Here is a 20,074-nt window from a genome sequence, read left to right as displayed (position 1 = left end):
TTACACAGGCTAAAATTGGCAGTTAGCATATGAGCTCATTGTTACAAGTTTCATGATTAACAGAATGCGGTTAGGGGTTCCAGAAACTAGGCCTAAGGTATAGACTTCCTTTGTCCAGTTTCAGGTTTTAATTTTCCTTTAACCCTTTCACATTTCAGCAGGCTATCACACTTGTGATGGTTAAAGACAATCCTTGGTTTCCTCTGGAAACCCGGCTGAAATGCTGGCCTTAGAACAGAAAGATGTACACTCAGGAGGGAAAGAGAGTAGGAGGAGTCTATGGCCATGTCACCCTGAACAAGCCCGATCCTGTCTGATCTCAGAAGCTAAGCAGGGTCGGGCCTGGTTAGTACTTGGATGGGAGACCACTTAGGAAGATAAGGTGCTATAGGCGTAAAAAATAAAAAATAAGGGATTGTAAGCTGACAAAGTCCTTGCAATCTGTAAGGTCAACCAAGGATTGCCTCGCCAAAAAAAAAAAAAGAAAAGAAAACAGAGTAGGAGGGGGCTTCAGGGGGCAAGAGTTCAGCTACATTCTGGGAGACGAGGAGAAGGTGCAACAGCGGGTAGGAAGGAGCCCCAGCCTCCAGGCCCACAGGGCAGGGATGGGAGAGAGGAAAGAGCGGTGCAGCTGGTTGAGGTGACAGGACTTTAGCCTGGCTGGAACCTCAAGGAAGCCAACAGCAGCTGGGGCTGAGTGAGCTGGGGGCTGAGTGAGCTCAGGGCCATTTGCTGCTATAAGGACACAGTCCCCGATTAGGACCTTGGGTTCAAAGATGCTTATCCACCCATATCCCAAACACCTTCCTTAGGCAACCTATGAGGGCCTGTCACCAATGATTTGAAAATGTCCCATGACAGGAAACGCAAATGGCTCCCAAACACTTGAAAAATACCCAGATTTATGCCTAAAAATGTAACTCCCCAGTGAAAATTGCCTGAGATTCTGCTCAGCCCTCATTAACTTGCCAAGGTCAAGCCTCTTAGCATATTGTATGGGACAACACTGTCAGACACTGTTGGCGGGTGCTATAATGGGCTGAAGTGTGTCTGTCCCCAGTTCGTATGTTGTAGCCCTAAACCCCAGCACTTCAGAATGTGGCTGATTTGGAGGTAAGGTTAAAGAGATGGTTAAGTTAAAAAGAGGACATTAGAGTGGACCCTAAGCCAATCTCTGGGATTGCATAAAAAGTAAAACAGAGAGATGCAGGATAGTTAACAATTAACATTTAGCACAAAGAGATGGTATTCCGGGACAAGATAACAAAGAAGGGTTCTTGGTCTCCTGCTCTGGTTCCCTGAGGGGTCTGAAAAAGGAAATTACTCTGATATGTCAAAGGTACATTATCTTAGATGCAAAAAGACAATAGAAACTCTCCCTTTAGTTAAAGATTAACCTTTGTCAAGGAAGCTACAGGCCTAGGATGTGACTACCTGCCATAACCTGCTTTTAGTTATGAATTTTTATGTTCAGACCATTCTATTAATGTAGAGAGGAGGCAAGAGAACTAAAGTGTTAAATTAAGCTACATTCAGAGACTGCAGATATGCTGATCAGCTCTGCAGCCAGGCCAGGAGGACACCTGCAGAACAAAGGAAGATTTCTGCGGGGATTGCTAACAACCCATTTCCCACACCTATGAAGGAAAAACAGTTTCTAAGTGGCTGCCCTACACAAATAAAATCATTCATTCCCTATGGCTAAAACCATGGGGGAACCTATGGAATAAAGCTGGGAAGTGCCAGCAGGCCTTTCACTCCACATACTCTTCCCCTTCCCCACTGTATGTCCACACCAAAGGAAATGGGTAAACAAAGTCTTTAAACTATAACTCATAGGAACTAAAGAATGATATTTAAACTGAATCCCCCAAACACTCAGGAGTCCCTCTCACTGACTTAACTCTCAGTGTTTTTTCTCTCTTTCTCATTGTCCTCGTCTCTATTGTCTCTGTCTCTCTGAATCTTTCTGAAGCTCTTACTCTCTGCCTCTGAGAGGAGACCACGCTCTGTCTGTAGAGTGTTACCTCTTTTCTAATAACCTTTCCTTTTGACTCTAACTTTGGCGTGTGTTGAATTCTTCCTACACTCTTGGCCAAAGAACCCTCTTTTCTCAGTGCTGGACTTGGTCTCCTCCCCTACCCCACCCCCTACTTGGGGAAATTTGCTGTTTTGCATCACTATGTGGTTACTTTCGGTCTCTGAGTTCATAAGACCTGCCATGACAGCCTTTTCTGAGCTCGTCAGGTTTCGTATGCGGCCCCTTTTTTGTCTACACGACTTGGCTTCTCCCCTTTCTTCAAGACAAAATGTTCGCTAATGAATGGCCACGTGTCAAAATACTTCCCCAAAACTGTGTCTCCCTGACACCAGTGTCACCCGCCCATCGCGTCAACATCTTGACAGATTAATATTTCACTGATATTTTCGAATTCAAATGCATTTGCAAATCTTTCAAAAAGTACAGGATTTCACAAGATAAACGAGAGCAATGCTGTGATACACAGTTTTGCAGGAAGTCGCTGCCAGGCCTGGGAACCCAGACTAGAACTTGGTATGACAATAACCTTTACTGTGCGGAGCCCTCAGGACAGGATTCGTCAAATTGAATATGTAATAGAAGTTATCAAACAAGGTTCAGCCACAGTTAGTCCGAAATCGAAAACCCGTGCAGTGTTGGTTGCATTGAAGAGAGTCGAGTCAGAAAAAAACTCTCTATGTGGACAACCATATTGATATCTCAGTTGCGGCACTTATGTTGATGCTAGACTGTTGTGTAATTTTACGCACCTAAGTAGATTTCAGATTGGTATTTGACAGACCTCTCCTTGTGTCTCATCTCATATCTCTAATTAGAAGCAGGACCTAGACCCACATGCAACCATAACACCAGGAACTATGGACTAAGACCTAATATACGTGAAATGTGTATTTCGGTCATCTGTATGACCGAATATGCAACCATGTGGCTGGAGGCCATAGGTCGTTGGGCTGCTGATTGCTAGTCGTGATGATATGGGCCTTCACATTTTCCAAAACTGTCCATCTGCTAATTATTTTGACTGCAGAGCTATGTCCACTGTAGCCAATTCTCAATCGGCTTGTACTTTCTTGGAGAGACATATGTCTGAGTTTGTGGAGTACAGTTTGAATGAACTGGTTAAGCATGGTGTGTGTGCCTTACAAGAGACACTTCCTACAAAACAGAGACTAAGTATAAAGAATATTTCCATTGAAGTCGTTGGTAAAGACTTAGAGTTTTTGATATGAGGATGATGCTGTCCCCATTCCTGGAAGCTCTCAAGAAAGCATAGAGAAAGGCATAGCCTGCTAAACCTGATGAACCTGCAGAAAAGGCTGATGAACCAATGGAACATTAAGTGATAAACCAATCAATGCGTGTATTATCAAATACACGAGAATGCAGGAACAGGTACTGGTGACAATAAACTATACTTTGAACCAAAAGATGCAGAGTGGTGGGATTGATGTAGGACAGGGCGAATCCGCTTGAGTACAGACTCAAGTCCTGCAGAGAGAGAGAGAGGAGGTAGGGACCTTGACTGCACACAGGAAAGAATTCAAGCGCACACCAGAGTTAGAAACAAAAGTAAAGTTTATTAGAGAAGGAATAACTCTCCATAGACAGAGATGTGGTCTCCTCTCAAAGACAGAGAATGAGAGAGCGAGACCAAGAGTTCAAGGAATTCAGTTTAATTCTGTGTTCCTTTCAGGGGATGGGTATGCATCCTTAAAGGCATGGAGAAGTAGTCGTTAGCGATGTCGACAGGAATCTTCCTTGCCGCGTCCTCTTTCTACCCTACTGCGTGACAAGGTCCGGAGATGGGGACAGAGGCTTTAAGGAATGCATCGTCAAGAATGAGGACGTGGCATGTGTTTAGGGATAATTGGTTTCTTAGAAATGATCCTATTAATAGGGGGAATTTGGGTAGCGCAAATTCTAGTAAGTGTAAACGCTGTACAAATGGATTTCCTCAAAATTGGCTCTGAGAAAAACATAGTAAATTCCCCGCGTATGGAATCAGCTCTAGTCACCCTGACGTGTCCAGAATACGTAAACCCTTTATTCAAACAATTATTAAGAGAAATTCCTTTTGACGCGCCTCTTAAAGATGTTATGAATAAATTATAACAAGCTGAATTACTAGAACCAGTTTATACTCCTGTTCCCATGCAGTTCGTAGAAAAATTAGTAAAAGATAAGAAATTTACTCATAAGCCTGTGCCTACTATGGAAGGGCCTCCTTTTGTGGCCTAATGGATAAAGGAAAAACTCTGGTATCCACCTAGGGGGGCTAATAATATGAAAAGATTACCTAATCTTCCTTTTCCTTATACAGGAGCTTATAATAAAGATAGTATACGTATAGTGAATAAAGATGGAATTCATGTGCCTTATAGTAGTTTAAGTTTCATAGAAAGGCTGGCTAGGTCAGGACCTCCTTGGTGCTTAAAAAACAAAGAAACAGAAACTTAGCTTACGAAAGCAGCTTTGTAAAACTGATTTTTATAAATATTTTCCTCAATACTGCACCAAGGAAACTTTTGAACAGCTATGAGAAAGGTTCAGCTTGAACTTTAGATATAGCATAACTCAAATAGCATTTAAAAGATTTCCTCAGGCAGAAAGAAGAACAGTGTCTGCCCACAAGCCAATACCTGCTGTTATGAATACATCTATCTATCACCTTTACTTAAATCAAACTGTATCTTACGTAATAGATATAAGAATTAAAAGTTTAGATTGTTCCATCAGGTAGTTCTGTTCTAATGATTGAGAGAAAAATGTACTGGTTAATCATGAATATTAACAATAATATACTCTATAAGATTTTCTGCTTCGCCTAACCACAGAAATTTAACTCCCTGCTACCTTAACCACAAAGTATAATCAAATGCCAAAATAAAAAGTATAAAAGTTGTACTCAAATCACAATAAAACGAAACAGTGTCACACAGCCTCTGAGCTGTGTAGTCGACTGTCTCCCGCGCCGACGCCTTGCCCACCTTCGGGGCCCACTGGATCCTGCCGCGGCTGGACCGTGGCACTTCCTGTAGGTCCCCAAGATCTGGCCATATGCTAATCACCCAGGTTCCAGTGTCTAGCAGCACCTGGCAGCCTCTGAATACAAGTTAGTTTAATATTTAGTTCTCATGTGTCTTTCCTACATCAGGATGATGTTTTAGGAATCAATCCAAATGGTTTTCCAAGCAACCTCCTGTTAAGGGTGGAAAATTTTCAAGTGAGCAAACTAGCTGAGTCAGCTACAGGGAAGAAATATCTTTAGATACCAGAAGTTGTCCTACTTGCTTGTGTGTGGTTTAGGAAGTGTATTGTATAAAATATGTAGATGGCCAACGTCTGCTTCTGTAATCCATTTACTTGTTAATTAAGGGTGTTGTTCCGGGCAAAGATATGCTAACAGCCAACTTCCACTTCTGTAATCTGCTGGCTTGTTCAGGAGACCACCAGGATATGGTCTTGAGCTTTATCAGCTGCCTGCTCTGAAAGCTCGGGGCTGATCTCCTCTAGCCCTGCGTGGTAGAGAGTCAGTCGCCGGCCGGCTAATAAAGGCTCATGATTAATCTCACTTGGCTCCGTGGGTCTCAGAATCGTTCGCGCCATAACACTCCCTGAAACCATATAATGGGGTGCATTTTTCTTTAAGAGGGTCTATATCATCATTTTATAGAAAATATAGGTGTGATATTATGATGTATAACAAACACATATTTGGTCATTCAGATGACCAAAATACACATTTCACATATATTAGGTCTTAGTTCATAGTTCCTGGTGTTATGGCCGCCAGCCCCCGATAGACACACGGACCACCAGAAATCAGTGAGTTATAGGAAACACACTCTTTATTCAGCCAGCTGGGTCTGCCAGGGGTACTCAGACCCCAAATTAAGCAGCCCTGAAACGTAGAGGTACAGGATTTTTAAGCCCTAAATCCTATTCCTCATTCTTTCTGAACACAAAAGTCTATTTTTCTCCTATTTACTAACTGTCAACCCACAGGTAGGTTGTGCAAGCGGGACTACTGAAGCAGAAAGTTTCTTGTTAGAATGTTATGTTCCCGTGGGTGATAACCTATGTTCCCATGGGCGATAGCCAAGCAATAATTTTCCAGCCAGCACACTGGCTCACAGCTAAAAAAAACCTTATAATTTCCTAAGTGTTGTGAGTAATATGGATGTCTTTTGTTGTTAATGAAGTGATTTTTAGACCACATCTAAGGATGAGGGACTGGTCCCCAATTGAGCCAACCATGTAGTTAAGAGCTGGAACTTTCAGTCCCACACCTGACCTCCAGGGAGGGGCGAGGGGCTAGAGGTTGAATCAATCACCAATGGCCAATGATTTAATCAATTGTGCATTATGTAACAAAGCCTCCCTAAAATCCCTAAAGGACAGGTTCAAAGAGCTTCTGGGTTAATAAACACACAAAGATTTGGGGGCTTACCACGGAAGCTCCGCACCCATACCCACATACCCTTGCCCTACTTTATACTTTGATCTGGCTGTTACTAGTTATATATCCATTTAAAATAAATCGGTGATCTTGTGAGTAAAATGCTTCTCTGAATTCTGTGAGCTGCTCGAGTAAATTAATCAAACCCAGGGAGGAGTTCATGGGAACCTCCAATTGATAGCCAGTCAGAAGTATAGGTAAGAACCTGGGCTTGTTAAGGGTGGGAAATTTTCAAGTGAGCCAACTAGCTAAGTCAGCTACAGGGAAGAAATATCTTTAGATACCAGAAGTTGTCCTACTTGCTTGTGTGTGGTTTAGGAAGTGTATTGTATAAGATATGAAGATGGCCAATGTCTGCTTCTGTAATCCATTTACTTGTTAATTAAGGGTGTTGTTCCGGGCAAAGATATGCTAAAAGCCAACTTCCACTTCTGTAATCTGCTGGCTTGTTCAGGAGACCACCAGGATATGGTCTTAAGCTTTATCAGCTGCCTCCTCTGAAAGCTCGGGGCTGATCTCCTCTAGCCCTGCGTGGTAGAGAGTCAGTCGCCGGCCGGCTAATAAAGGCTCATAATTAATCTCAATTGGCTGCGTGGGTCTCAGAATCGTTGGCGCCATAACAAGTCGAATTCTCAGATACCAGCAGGGCACAGTTGCTTGGTGTCATGGGGAAAACCTAACTCCCCGCCAACATACACGCATTGGAATTGGTGCACAGAAGCAATTTAATAGGTACCTGTACTAATGTTTTCAGGTAAAGAGTACAGCGTCTTTGTGGTTTTAGAGATAACTGAAATAAGATTCTTTTCACTGCTGGTGAACTAGAAAGAGAAGGGGAGCGATGTTTCTGATGGGCTGGAAGAACAAACCGAACCACTGATACCATAGACCCTGCCAGCACAGGTTACTTTGGTTAACAAAGATGAAGGTTATTGGGACATACTTTTACTCAACACTATAATACAACGATGTAATAAAAGCAATAATTCTTGATTCCTTATCAAAGCATTTGGAATCTTCATTATATTTAAAAGACCAATGAAATTTGCTCATTTTGAGCTGGTTTATTTTTCTTCCTGTTATTGAATTTTAGGAGCTCTTTAGTCATCTATTGATTACATCTGCAACACCTTAGGAGAAGCACTGTCAAGGACATTGGGTGCCCTGCTTGGGCAGAGCTCCACCTGGAGTCAGAGACAAGAGATTGAAACAGGATAGAAAAGATGAAAAGAGACAAGAAACACAATGAATCTTCACTGCTAAATCTTCTGACCATCATCGACCTCATCCCAGACCCCTCAGGGGATCCTGGAAATACGACGGAGCATACTCAGTTGCATTTCTGAGGGAGGATCTGGGAGCATTTTGTTGGCTGCCTGTTCTAGGATGTTCAAGACCACACCATGGGCCTCCTGGCACAGATCAGTACCCAGGAAAGCTTCCACTCGCTCACGCCATGCGGCCAGTTGCGGCCATCTCTCAAACAGGTCATGGTCAACAGCCACAAGCTGCAGGGACAAAGATTGGAAAGTTATGCTAATACGGCAATCCCAATGCCAGGAACACTGGCAACAGGTGTCAGGTCCCTTCCCCAAGCTCCATCTGAGGCCCAGGGCAGTGCGGCCAGCCGCAGGGCCCAAGAGCACCACGATGAAATCCCACCCAGGAGGGAAGCAGGTCAGGGCTCCAGCATGAAACTTGCTAGAAACTTGCTCTGTGATACTGGGCAAACTCAGTGTTTCTGTCTGCCTAACGGGGGTAGCAATAAAAGAGGTGCTGCCTACAAATGCTGCTCTACTGGTCAAGCTCTCACCTGTATTAGCTCCTCCAGGGCCATGAGGTCAGCCAGTGTCACCTGCTGGCTGGTCAGGAAGGGCTTGTCCCTCAGGAACTTGTCTTCCAGTTGCTGCAGTGCCCTGTCTATGGCGGTCCTATTGTACTCCACCTTCTCCTTGGGCACCTGAACCCCAATGAGAGGTGCTAGTACCTGACAGGGGCAAAGGATAGGTTCAGTCTGTGGCCCCTACCTCCTCCCAGGTCCCTGACAGTCAATCACTCCACAGATGGCTCTCCTCACCTGGACCCACAGAGGCACGCCGAAGACGCTACGGATGCAGTCGGCCTGCCAACCCAGGTACTCATGGATGCGTGCGCGGGCCTGCAGGTCAGCTGAGTACCAGTGGTCCGGGGTCTGGTACTTAGAGCTCAGGTAAATTAGGATAGCCACACTAGGGACAAGGGCGGGATCAGTGGCTGCGAGGACCTGGATCATGGCTTTTATATCCAGCTACTCTCATCCTCCAGCAGGGTCCTGGGGCTTCTCTGCATTGGACAGCTCAGCTCCCTGGGCACCGCCTCCTCTCTCTCCGCTGACTATACCCTCCTTGATCTCTTTTCTTCTCTGCCTTGGGCACTGACTCTTGCCCCGACCTTCTGCTTTGCGCTTTAAGACCTCATCTCTTTGATATCCCAGCAGCTGCCCTATGAGGTTCAGACTCTTATCATCCCTTTTGCACATGAGGAAACTAAGGCTCAGAATAGTTAAGTGACTTGTCCAAGGCTGCACAGCTCAGAAAAGCTTCCCTGGACTTCTGGAACTCTGCATGGGCCTGGCACACAGTGCATGGCTCGGGGACCAGGAGGGGAAGCATGTTCTCGAATATGTCGTGAGCGCCCTCTGACGGGTCCCCCAGCCACTGCTCCTGTAGCTCCTGACCTCATGTCCTCTTCCTGCCTGGTGCCTGCCCTTACCATGAGCTGTGCCCCTTCAGATTCTCTTTGTGGAGCCTCCTTTCTGTCCAATGCTGGACAAATGTTCCCATGTCCTTTATTCTAATGTCTGGGAGTGGGGCGGCCCTGGAGTCCAGAAGCACAGGCCGAAGACAAGAGCTGCAGAGATGTGTTCTGTCAGCCCCTGGTCATTCTGGGCTTGCCCCTTCATCTCGGCCCTCAGTGCCCAAGGAGTATGGGAGGGCCCACAGTGGGAGAACCGGGGTCATTTGGGCTGGAGTCTTAGTAAGTGGGAGGGAAGAACACCTTTCGTTCAAGACGAAGTCACCATCCTTGAGGACAGGCACCTTCGCCCTTGAGGACAGGCTAACTGGGAAGAACTCCTTGTTCATGTGCTGCCCTGAGGAGAGAGAGGTCAGAAAAGGCCTTCAGGGCAAGGACCACACCTGTCCTGCCCTCCCGCCTCTCCCCCAACCAGAGCCCGTTGGCCAGGCTGGGCTGAGAAACAGCAGGGTCTGGGGTGAGCACGGGGTTCACCTCACTCCCTGTGTGGGCCTCCTGATGGAGTAGGGGCTGGCCTCCCTGCCCTGCCACCTCCCACGGCTTTGGTGGGTGCAGCCAATTGCCGCGGATGGATGAAGAGAAGTTATTTAGCCAGGACTGGGGTGAGCAAAGGGAGGGGAGGTAAAGGGGGATGGCTTGGCTCTTCCTGCCCCTTAATTCTTACAACAGTGTGGTGGTCTCCCCACCGTCTTTAGGGCTTCTTGAACTTCAGTAAGTGCTTTCAGGGCAGGAACTCTGAAAATCCATCTTTCTCCCCATCCCAGAGTAGAAGGTAACGTTATCCTTTTCAGAGGGGAAAGCTAAGGTTCAGAGAGGGCCTGTGACCTGTCCAAAGCCACCTAGCTGAGGGCATTCTCCAGTGGGAGCCAATACGGGCAATAAGGGAGCTATACAGGTCACAGGGGTTGTGGGGACACCCAGGGAGTTGTCAGGCAAGGAGCCCGTGGGTGGATGGGGCCCGTGATCATCCGGGGAGCCAGACCAGCCCACCTTTGAGCAGGTCCACGGCGCGCAGCTCGAAGGGGATGCGGTTCTTCCTGGCGAAGATGTAGACGGCGCGGCAGGGCTGGGACAGCAGGTCCAGGTAGAGCTCCAGGCCCATGGCGCTAAAGGAGTAGACAGGTGTCAGGAACTGCAGCCGTGGCTGGGGCAGGCTGCCCTCTGAAATAGGAGCTAGAGCCCCTCCCCTCTGGATTCTCCATATGTGACGTGTGTGTGCCTCCCAGACTTTTGCCCAGATTCATCTCACCCCCTCGCCCGCCCCGCACCACCCCTGTCTGATTAAGTTATACAGGAACGTTTGTAAAAGTGGAAATTCTCCAGTTTCAAGGAAGAAGTTTTCTCCAGGCGCCATCTCCTAGGGAGAGCAGTAACTCAGTTGCAGGGAGGTGATATGCCTGGGCACCATCCCCAGGGGGAAGCGCAACATTGCAAGGCAAAGGTCATAAAACTGTCTATTAGGCCCTGTTTGCTGGGAGTTCCCCTGAATACATTTATCTGTGTACAAAGAGTTAATGACTAAATTCTGCTTCTTGTCATCTGTTCATTCAAATGTAGTAGAAAAACCTTATAAGTGGCCTGCTGGGGAAGCTCGGGGCTGATCTCCTCTAACCCTGCGTGGTAGAGAGTCAGTCGCCGGCCGGCTAATAAAGGCTCATAATTAATCTCAATTGGCTCCGTGGGTCTCAGAATTGTTCGCGCCACAACACGTTTTTCTGTAAAAAGGCTTTGCTCAGACCTCAATCCCGCGCGGGATCCTGGGTCACGTACGAGAGACGAGTTTACACCGAGCTGCAAATGCTGAGGGTTAAGGTTGGCTGCTTGCCAGCTGGCACCTCTCAACTGATAACGCGTGCACCCCAGAGAGAGGGCACGGTTAGGAGAGGCCTCGTGGGATACTCAGCATAGTCAAAGATCCCGGTCAGGGAGACGTTTTCCCCACCGTAATCTCCTTTCTTCTCTGGTCTTCACTCTCCCCACTCCACCCTGAACATTTTGTCAGGGGCCACCGTGATGGTGCAGGGATGGGTGCCCCGCAATAGCTGAATCTTTCAGAGTAGCCCAGTGACCGAAGCTGGAAAAGATTTAGGGCGGGGAGCAGGGGGATTTCTGAAATTAGAATCCAGGAGACAGGGGGTCATTTTGGGAAGGTAAATGTGGAGGTCGTGAACTGGGCCCACCGCTGGTCACATTTCTCGAGTTCACTAAGCAGGCTGTCCTGAGAGAAAGAATCTTACTCAAAGAAGAGGAGAGTTGGGGAGAGAAGCAGGTTCTGATCCCAGTTCCCCTGGGAGCCAGCAATACAACCGGATGGTTTGTTTGTTTGTCTGTTTGTTTGTGTTCAATCCCTCTCTGGGTTAAACTAGTTTACCCTGAGTTTCTGACACTTCCAAGGAAAAGAACTCTGTCAAACAGCAAAGAGGTTACAGGGGATCCAGTTACATAGTTGTAGAAACTTAACTAAATTGCCTTGGACAGATGTGTGGAAGGCAGAGTTTGTATGCCATGAACTTGGATATTTAGTTGAGATTTCCAAGCAAAGTGTGACCTGGCTTCTTTTTCCTGTTGATAGTAAAATATGTGAGGAGAGAGAGAAATTGAAGGAAGAACTGTTAAGCAAACATGAAGCACAACTTGGTGATTTTGGAAATCCTCAGCCTATACTGGACTTAACCAGCCAAAACGAAGTCTATTCATTAGCCATAAAGCCCATCTTAGTAAGCCAGGTAGTTTCCTCCTTCAGTTTCTCTAGGAGCCTTTTAAAATCTGGCTTGAGGCATCATCACTTCAAGCACAGCACATCTCTGGCCAGTAAATTGAAGCTAATCTGAATGCTTTTCCAGGGCTGTCATTACATTCAGGGCACACACAGAAGTATACCAGAGGGCACACGTGGTCTCTAAAAAACACACAGCTTACGATACAATGTTAGGGCACACCAAGCAGCACAGGCAGCTGGGTGACAGGCCCCCTATGGGGCCTCCCACTGGGGCTCTCAGTCCTGCCTACGAGATTCAGTTCAGCTCTTGGTTTCATAGGCTGTGCCTGAGGCTGTCAGTTCCCAACCGTCTTGCTTGTCTGTGACCCAGTTCATCCACTTCACAAGTGTGGGCAACATCTGGACATGTTCTACATAGAAAGTCCAGGAGCTGGGACCACTCCCCTGATCTCTCATAGTCACTTGTCAGGTGGCATCATAAGTGGACGGTCTTGGAAAGTTTTCCTTCAGGAAGAAGGGAAAGCTTCCAGGAACAATGATCATTAATGCCCTTTCCCCCTCCCCTCTCTCCTCCCCCAACCCCTCAGCCCACCCACCCCTTACCTCCTCAGGTGCCTGGGTTTGGAGTTTTTTCTCTCATTGTAAAATTGGGGTGTCCCATTTAGGGATCAAAAGTTTACATTCCCTAGTCTCATCTAGACCTTTGTCTTGAAAGGCTGTATGCAAGAGAAACAAAAGTATTTTCACGAAAAAACATTTTTGTACAACTTAACCAGAAAGACACCATCGTGTTGAGGATATGATCAGGACGAAATCCTGAATTTTCAACAATTTTCAAATGGGTTTGCATAACCTCCCACCTCTTTTGTCCTGGTTAACCAGTAAGGGCCTAGCAGAGCTCATTCTTTCTCTGAGAACAGCTGCATTTCACATACTGCCTTCCTAAGGCATGTGTACCAAGGAAAGGTGAGGGACCTAGAGCTAGGCTATCAGTCCATCCGAAAGCCATGAGCCAACAGCAGTGATACATCCCTCATATAGGGTCAGGAGTCCCATCGTTGCAGAGAGATCACAGGCCCTATGATGTGCCCTCCACCTCCAGCTTTTTTGGGATTATTCTCAAGCTAGGAATGCAGTCAAGTCTCTGTATCTGAAATACGCAGCCTATTAGCAAATGGTCCATTTTATGTGGGTACTTGTATGTGACCCAGTCAATCCAGCCAGCATCACAGTCTAGGGCTCCACAGAGAGGTGACCTAAATCTGCAATGTCCCAGTGTCTGTGATCTTGTTCCTTGAGCAGAGCCATCTCTCCTGCCCACTTTCAGACAGGCACAGATTGTATTGAAGCTGCATCTGCCCATGGAAGACAGTATAGGATGTCAGCCAAGTCCAGTCAGCTAAGGTCAGATCTATGAATTCAGGATTCCAAAAGAGCTTTTCTTTAAGTTGCCACAGTGCCAGACAGCTATGTTCCAAAGTCCAACTGGAGAGCAAGATTTTCTTGAGTCTTTTTCACCTTGTCCAACTTATACTCTGAATTGGCCTCCTCAAAAATAGGCCCATTGAGCCCCAAAACCTCTAGCCTGAAGGGTCAGACATCTGAATCACAAGAGCTGTTGGGCAAAGTACCACTTCTATTTTAAACTCCAAAAATGTATCTCCGTTTAGAGAGTGCCTATCTTTTCCATCATCTTCCTTTTTCCAGAGGCTCTAATAGGCAGATATCATCAGCTATGGAGACTTGTTCTGTTTTCAATACTCAAAGAATTTAAATTTTAACTGGCCCCAAAACAAGGCAGTTGTATCCCACTAGTGTCTTTTCTTTGAGGCTTTCCCTAATTGGAACGATCCTTATAACATTTGTGAAATTAAAATATATAACATTTCACATCAATTTTGCCCGAGATCTACATGTTATAGCCCCGAAATACAAAGCCATTGTAAAAAAAAAAAAAAAAAAAAAATTCTTCCCTTTTGTTCTCATTATAAATTCACTCAAACCTCTAACAGTAAATCCAGCATTTACTAGGTTAACATTGCAGGCTCTAGGGACACTCTAGGCTGGAATTTGAGGAAGCTAGGGGGACTGCAGCTTGACTTAAGAAGGCTGGAGTGTTTTTTTCTCCCTTTTCCCCCCTCTGGCTTATCTAAAATTATGCATCAGCCCTGTGAACTAACAACCTTTTTTCCCTCTCACTTGGAGGAGTGTGCAATGGAAGCCTTTAACATTTTTAGTCCATCCAAAGCTAGCCTTTGAGAATTTGGGGTGCCCTTTCCCCTCCCACCAGGAGAAGAGAACAAAAAGCAAAGGTTTCACCTAGCCCGCACTCTTTCTCCGTTTATCTAGGATCCAGCCAGCCCACTCCCCTGGGGCTAGGTCTGTCGTATTCAAATCCCACAGGTAACACTGACCTCTCACAACAGACAGCAGCTCAGCGGCTTCTCCACACCGGGGACAACCCCATAGGCACCCAGGCACCAAAAGTGTACCACACTCTGCTCCTTCATTCTTCCTTTTCTCAAACAAATGCTTTCACCATATTTCAAAGAGTCAGGGTTGTTCTTGCAAATCCCACTTTGCCTCTTGCTTCCAGGGAACTGTGAGTCAAAAACTCTTTCTTTCATGAGAATCATTTCTGTATCTGTGTGTCTAACCATACCTGATTAAAACAAATCCTGGGTACATTTTAAAACAGTATGTGTGTGTATATGTGAATGTATGAGAGTGTATATGTGTGTATATATGCATGCGAACATGTGTATATATGTGAACAGATATATGAGTGGATATGTGTGTGCATAATGGGGACTATCTGTGTGGAAATGCGACAGTGCGTGCTTGAGTGTGTAAGAGCATTTATGTGTGTTTGTTGTGTGCATGGGTAGGTGACTGTTGCACTTCCCTCTAATTCGCCTGACAGCAAATGTCTAAAATTCTCCACAGAATAAGCCACTCTTTTTAATTTTAATTTTTCAATTACAATTGACGTACAATATGATATTAGTTTTAGGCATACAATGTAATGATTAGACATTTATATAACTTACGATCACCTTGATAAGTCTAGTACCGATATGACACCATATATAGTTATTATGGCATTATTGACTACATTCCCTATGCTGTACCTTACATTCCCATGACTTTTTTTTAAACAATTATTTTATTTTACCCTTTTTAAATTCACTTTGGACCTAGCATGTCCTGAGGTTTTTCCATACACTGACCAAACTGCTCTGCTACAAATAGTCAAGTTCAATGCCAGTTTTCTTTCACATTTCTCCATTTTGTTTAAGAAATATAAGGAGTCTGTTTCATTTTTTTAAATTTTACACAACATAATTATTTGTAATATAAATTTATTCAAATCACTTTGGACTCAGCATGTCCTTAAGCTTCAACCATTCATCAAACTGCTCTGCTGTAAGATAACCAACTTCAACAGCAGTTGCCTTTAAGGTTGATCCATTTTTGTGTGCTGTGTTAGCAACCTTTGCTGCCCTGTCATACCATATACGAGGATTAAGAGCTGTCACCAACATTAGAGACTTGTTCATTAGCTTGTTGATCCTTTCTGTGTTGGCCTGGATTCCTAGCACACAGTTTTCTGTGAAAGAAACTGATGCATCCCCCAGCAGCCTGGCTGACTGCAACACATTTTTAATCACCATTGGCTTGAAAATGTTCAACTTGAAATGTCCATCGCTGCCTCCAATGGTAATGGCATGATTCCCCATGACTTGGGCTGCAACCATGGTCATTGCTTCACGCAGGGTAGGGTTCACCTTGCTTGGTATGATACTGCTTCCTGGTTCATTTTCAGGATAAATCAGTTCCCCGAGATCTGAGCGAAGACCAGAACCCCCAAAATAAATATCCCGTGACTATTTTTATAGCTGGCAATTTGTACTTCTTTATTTCCTCAACTTTTTCACCCAGCCCCTTAACCTCTCTCCCTCCTGGCAACTACCAGTTTGTTTTCTGTATCTAAGAGCTTGTTTCTGTTTCATTTGTTCATTTATTTTGTTTTTCTTTTTTAGGTTCCATATATAAGTGAAATTATATACTATTCTTCTTTCTTTCTCTGACTTATTTCACTTAGCATAATACCCTCTAGGTCCATCCATGGTATCCCAAATTGCAAGATTTCATTCTTTTTTTATGGCCAAGTAATTTTCCATTGTAAATATGTAAGAGATGTACATAACAGGGCTGACCTAAATTCCCCAAGTATTTAGTGACATCTTCCTGGATGCTCCACAGTCCTCTGAGCTAGGGGCAGTTTCCATGAAGAAGGCAGTTCCTGCTCACTAGCCTGGTTGGTAATTTATGCACTGCCCTTTCCAGGGTCCTCTTTGAAAATTCTCATCTCTGCCCAGGAAGGTGTATTCATCCCCCAACAGTCTGTGGAGATCTGTCAGAAGAAACCCAGAGGGATGACTGGGAGAAAAGTCTCAGGTGGTGGGGGCATTGGAAGGTCATTTTGACCAAGAATTTCAGAGTTGGTCAGGAAAATTGTAGAGAATTGCGTATGAACCCACAAGACAGAATTTAAAAATGCACAGTAGTACTGAAGGGTGTGGGAAACCTGAAGTGTCTCGCTGCTGTAAATTACATAGAAATGCTTGATGTAATAGAGTACATATTCTCTTAAAGGTATAGCTGAGCTCATAAAAATATAAGCAAAATCTCCAGAGATGAAAATTAAGAGGGGTTTGAAAATCAGTGTGGTCTGAATGGAGTGGGCGAGGCTAAAGCTATCACTGCCTTAAGGGCACCTGACCTGTTCTGTGACCTAGAACCTTAGGGTCTGTACTGTGTGGGGGTGTGAGCCTGAGACCCCATACAGAGCCCTGGACTCAGGAACCTGCCCAATGGCAGAAGCAGATGACAAGGAAGCTATTTGTCCTGGCCTAGACTTTTGGTAGGAATAAATAACTCCTGAGAACTTGTAATAGAAGCCTGCCTGCCATATGGGGTTGGCTTTAGTTATAAATACTTGAACAATCCAGAAAACCCCATGTTAATTTTCTGTGGTCCCAAGTTTACCACACTTTCAAGGCATTTGCAGAAGCTAACCTAGATCCTTTTTAGAGGGGACTCCCCTCCCGCAACCAGGCCTTACAGGATTTTCGCCCATAAAATCCAGATGCTTATAGATCTCATTACCAAGTCATGGACCATAGGAGAACCTAGCCAGCATAAATAAGAGTCAATAGTAAGACAAAAGGCAGAAATAAACCCCCCAATGACTTCATATATTGAAATTATAAAATATAGAATATATAGTAAGCATGCTGAAATATTTGATAAAATAAAATATTGAGTTTAAAACATGAACAAGGATGGTTCTTGGCAGCCTGTTACCATCTCCACCCCAGTGATGAGAATCCTTGAAAAAATAATAAATAAATAAATAAATAAATAAATAAATAAATAAATAAAATGAAACATGAGCAAGGAATAAAAGACTATCAAAATGACTTGAAATAGAAGACTTGAAAAAGAACAAACTAGGACTAGAAATTAAAAAACAAATAATAGAATATAAAAATAACTGAAGGGAGAATTAATAAACAAAAATATAGATCTGAAGAAGTTACCCAAATTATAACACCCAGAGAGAAAAAATTAAAATTATGAAAGAAAACTTAAGCGACAGGAGCACTGATGAGGTCTAACATATGCCTAATTGAAGTTCCAGAAGGAGAGAGAACAAATGTAGAGGAGTGATACTGAAGATATGGAGGCTGAGGATTTTGAAAATTAATGACAAACACGAAACCTCAAATTCAGGAAACTCAATGTATTATATCCCTAAGGCTTCTGTAACAAAATACAACAAACTGTGTGGATTAAAGGACAGAAATTTATTCTCTCACAATTCTAGAGGCTAGAAGGTCAAGATCAAGTTGTCAGTCAGCAGGGCCATACTCTTTCTGAAGGGATCTGGGAGAGAATCTGTTCCATGTATTTCTCCTAAGTTCTAGTGTTGCTGGCAATCCTTGGCATTCCTTGGCTATTTCAGTATGACTTCATCTTAACTAATTACATATGCAACAATTCTATTTTCAAATAAGGGCATATGCTGAGATATTGGGAGTTAGGACTTTAACATATCCTTTTGGGGGACACATTTCAACTCATAACACACAACAAATCTAAAGCAGTATAAAAATGAATAAATCCATACCTAGACACATAGTGAAAGCACAGAATGCTAAGGACAAAGAGAAGATTTGAGGAGAAAAAAAAAAAAACACACATCAGGAAAAAGGAAAAAGATTGAACCTTGAACTTCTCAAAAGTACCACAGGAATCCAGAAGACAGTGAAACGCTATCTTTAAAATGTTTCAAGAAAGAAACTGTCAACCTGGAATTGTATACCTAGCAAAAATCTCCTAAGAATGAAGGCGAAATAAAGACAGTATTTTCAGAGAAACAACTAAGCTTATTACCCACAGACCTGCCTGGAGAACTCTTAAAGGATGTACTTCAGGTACAGAGAAATGTGACTTTAGACTCAAGGTCTGAGTTCCAGTGGCTTTTTCCAAAACTCAAGTGCATGGTTAAAGGGTGAAGATTCCCTGTAGCTGAGGATATTCAAAATAACACACCACTCAGTGCAAAGGTAATTAGATTAAGAATGATTCTAAAATGTATTTTGAGCAGTGGCAAAAACATTGACTCAAGTTTGTAGCATTATGAATAAGGTACTATCTTTACTATGTAAAATATAATAAAAACAACAGATATCATTTATAATTATATATATTACAAATATATCAATATTACACACAAACACACACTAAAAAATGAGGCTGAGCTAAGAGGCATTACTTTTATGGAGAAAGTTATAAAACCTTTTTGAAAGCCATTAAAATTGACCTAAATAAGTGGAGATATAGGCTATGTTTGTGATAAAATGTCAGTGCTTTAAGGTGCCAAATCAAATGAAATCCCTATGAGATTTTTCATGGAACCTGATCAGCTAATTCTAAAATTTACAGAATAGAACGGTCAAGAGTAGCCAAAACATTTCTGAAGACAAAGATTAAGGTAGTGAGACTCATTGACAAAGGTATCAAGACTTTATTTAAAGCTACATCACTGGAGACTATGGGGTATCAATTCAGCACTAGACAGATAACCAACAGAACAGCAGATTTCCAACTTGACATATGATAGAGTAGTGGGGAAAGAATGGACTATTAAATAATTGATGCTGGAATAGTCTACCCACAGGCACTACAGATAAAACTGGATCACTATCTCACATCACACATAAAAGTTAATCCAAGTAGGTTAAAGACCTATCTGTGAAAAACCCTGAATAGAAAATACAGAAGAATATATTAATAACCTAGGGGGTAGGGGCTGAGATCTTAAGCAAGACACATAATTCCTAAATTATAAAGGGAAAGATTGACAGTCACCTATACTACAATTTAAAACTTGTGCTTTCAAAGATACCTGGGGAGGTGGGTAGGGCAGGAAGCAAGCTACAGAGTAGGAGAAAATATTTGCAGTGAATGCACCAAACAGGCAAAATATTTGTATTCACTGAGGTATAGAATTTTCTACCAGTCAATAAGAAAAAAAGTGCAATGCAATGGGAAAATGGGCAAATATGAACAGGCAATTCACAGAACATGAAAACTGAGTAGCCAAAAAAACCAGAATTTCAAACTTATTAATAAAAGTAGGGAAATAAAAATTAAGGTTACAATGAATGATAACATTTCACACCCATCACGTTAGTATGTTTAAAATATGTTCAATACACTGTTCAATATGCTATTACAATCTTGTAATAGCAAAGAATTAGAAACATTCTAAATGCCCATTAGGAAGAAAATGGAACATGGTGCCAAGTGAAAATTAGTGAATTAAGCTCACACATCCACATGGGAGCAACTCAGACAGCTGTAGGCCAAAGTGCTGGAAGGAAACCCAAACCATGAAGCTAGCTATAAAGACTGTGTAGAGGAGGCAAAATTTTACTTTTACCCTCTGGTTTGTACTGGTCTCAGCCTACCAAGAACCAGTGTTGCGGTA

At 43.7% G+C, this 20,074-nt stretch overlaps 1 protein-coding gene and 2 pseudogenes across 1 annotated transcript; 2 read left to right on the top strand and 1 right to left on the bottom strand.

Annotated features, from left to right (window-relative positions):
• Positions 1-3,388, top strand: part of LOC105289421 — a 4,761-nt pseudogene extending 1,373 nt beyond the window's left edge.
• Positions 276-394, top strand: LOC111737035 (annotated as a pseudogene).
• A 4,276-nt stretch (positions 3,389-7,664) lies between the features above and the next one.
• Positions 7,665-10,689, bottom strand: LOC105289342 (glutathione S-transferase theta-2-like). The gene is made up of 6 exons (XM_011355978.2): positions 10,586-10,689; positions 10,284-10,399; positions 9,537-9,630; positions 8,578-8,728; positions 8,314-8,487; positions 7,665-8,008 (listed from the first exon to the last, which is right to left on the bottom strand). Exons 1-6 carry the CDS (start codon positions 10,645-10,647, stop codon positions 7,799-7,801), a joined length of 807 nt encoding a protein of 268 aa, XP_011354280.2. The 5' UTR covers positions 10,648-10,689; the 3' UTR covers positions 7,665-7,798.
• Between the last annotated feature and the right edge of the window lie 9,385 nt (positions 10,690-20,074).

The sequence above is a fragment of the Pteropus vampyrus genome, unplaced genomic scaffold, assembly GCF_000151845.1.
Source record: "Pteropus vampyrus isolate Shadow unplaced genomic scaffold, Pvam_2.0 Scaffold23, whole genome shotgun sequence".
NCBI lineage: Eukaryota > Metazoa > Chordata > Mammalia > Chiroptera > Pteropodidae > Pteropus > Pteropus vampyrus.
The sequence above is the reverse complement of the archived record's forward strand: the minus strand, read 5'-3'. Positions and strand labels throughout refer to the sequence as shown.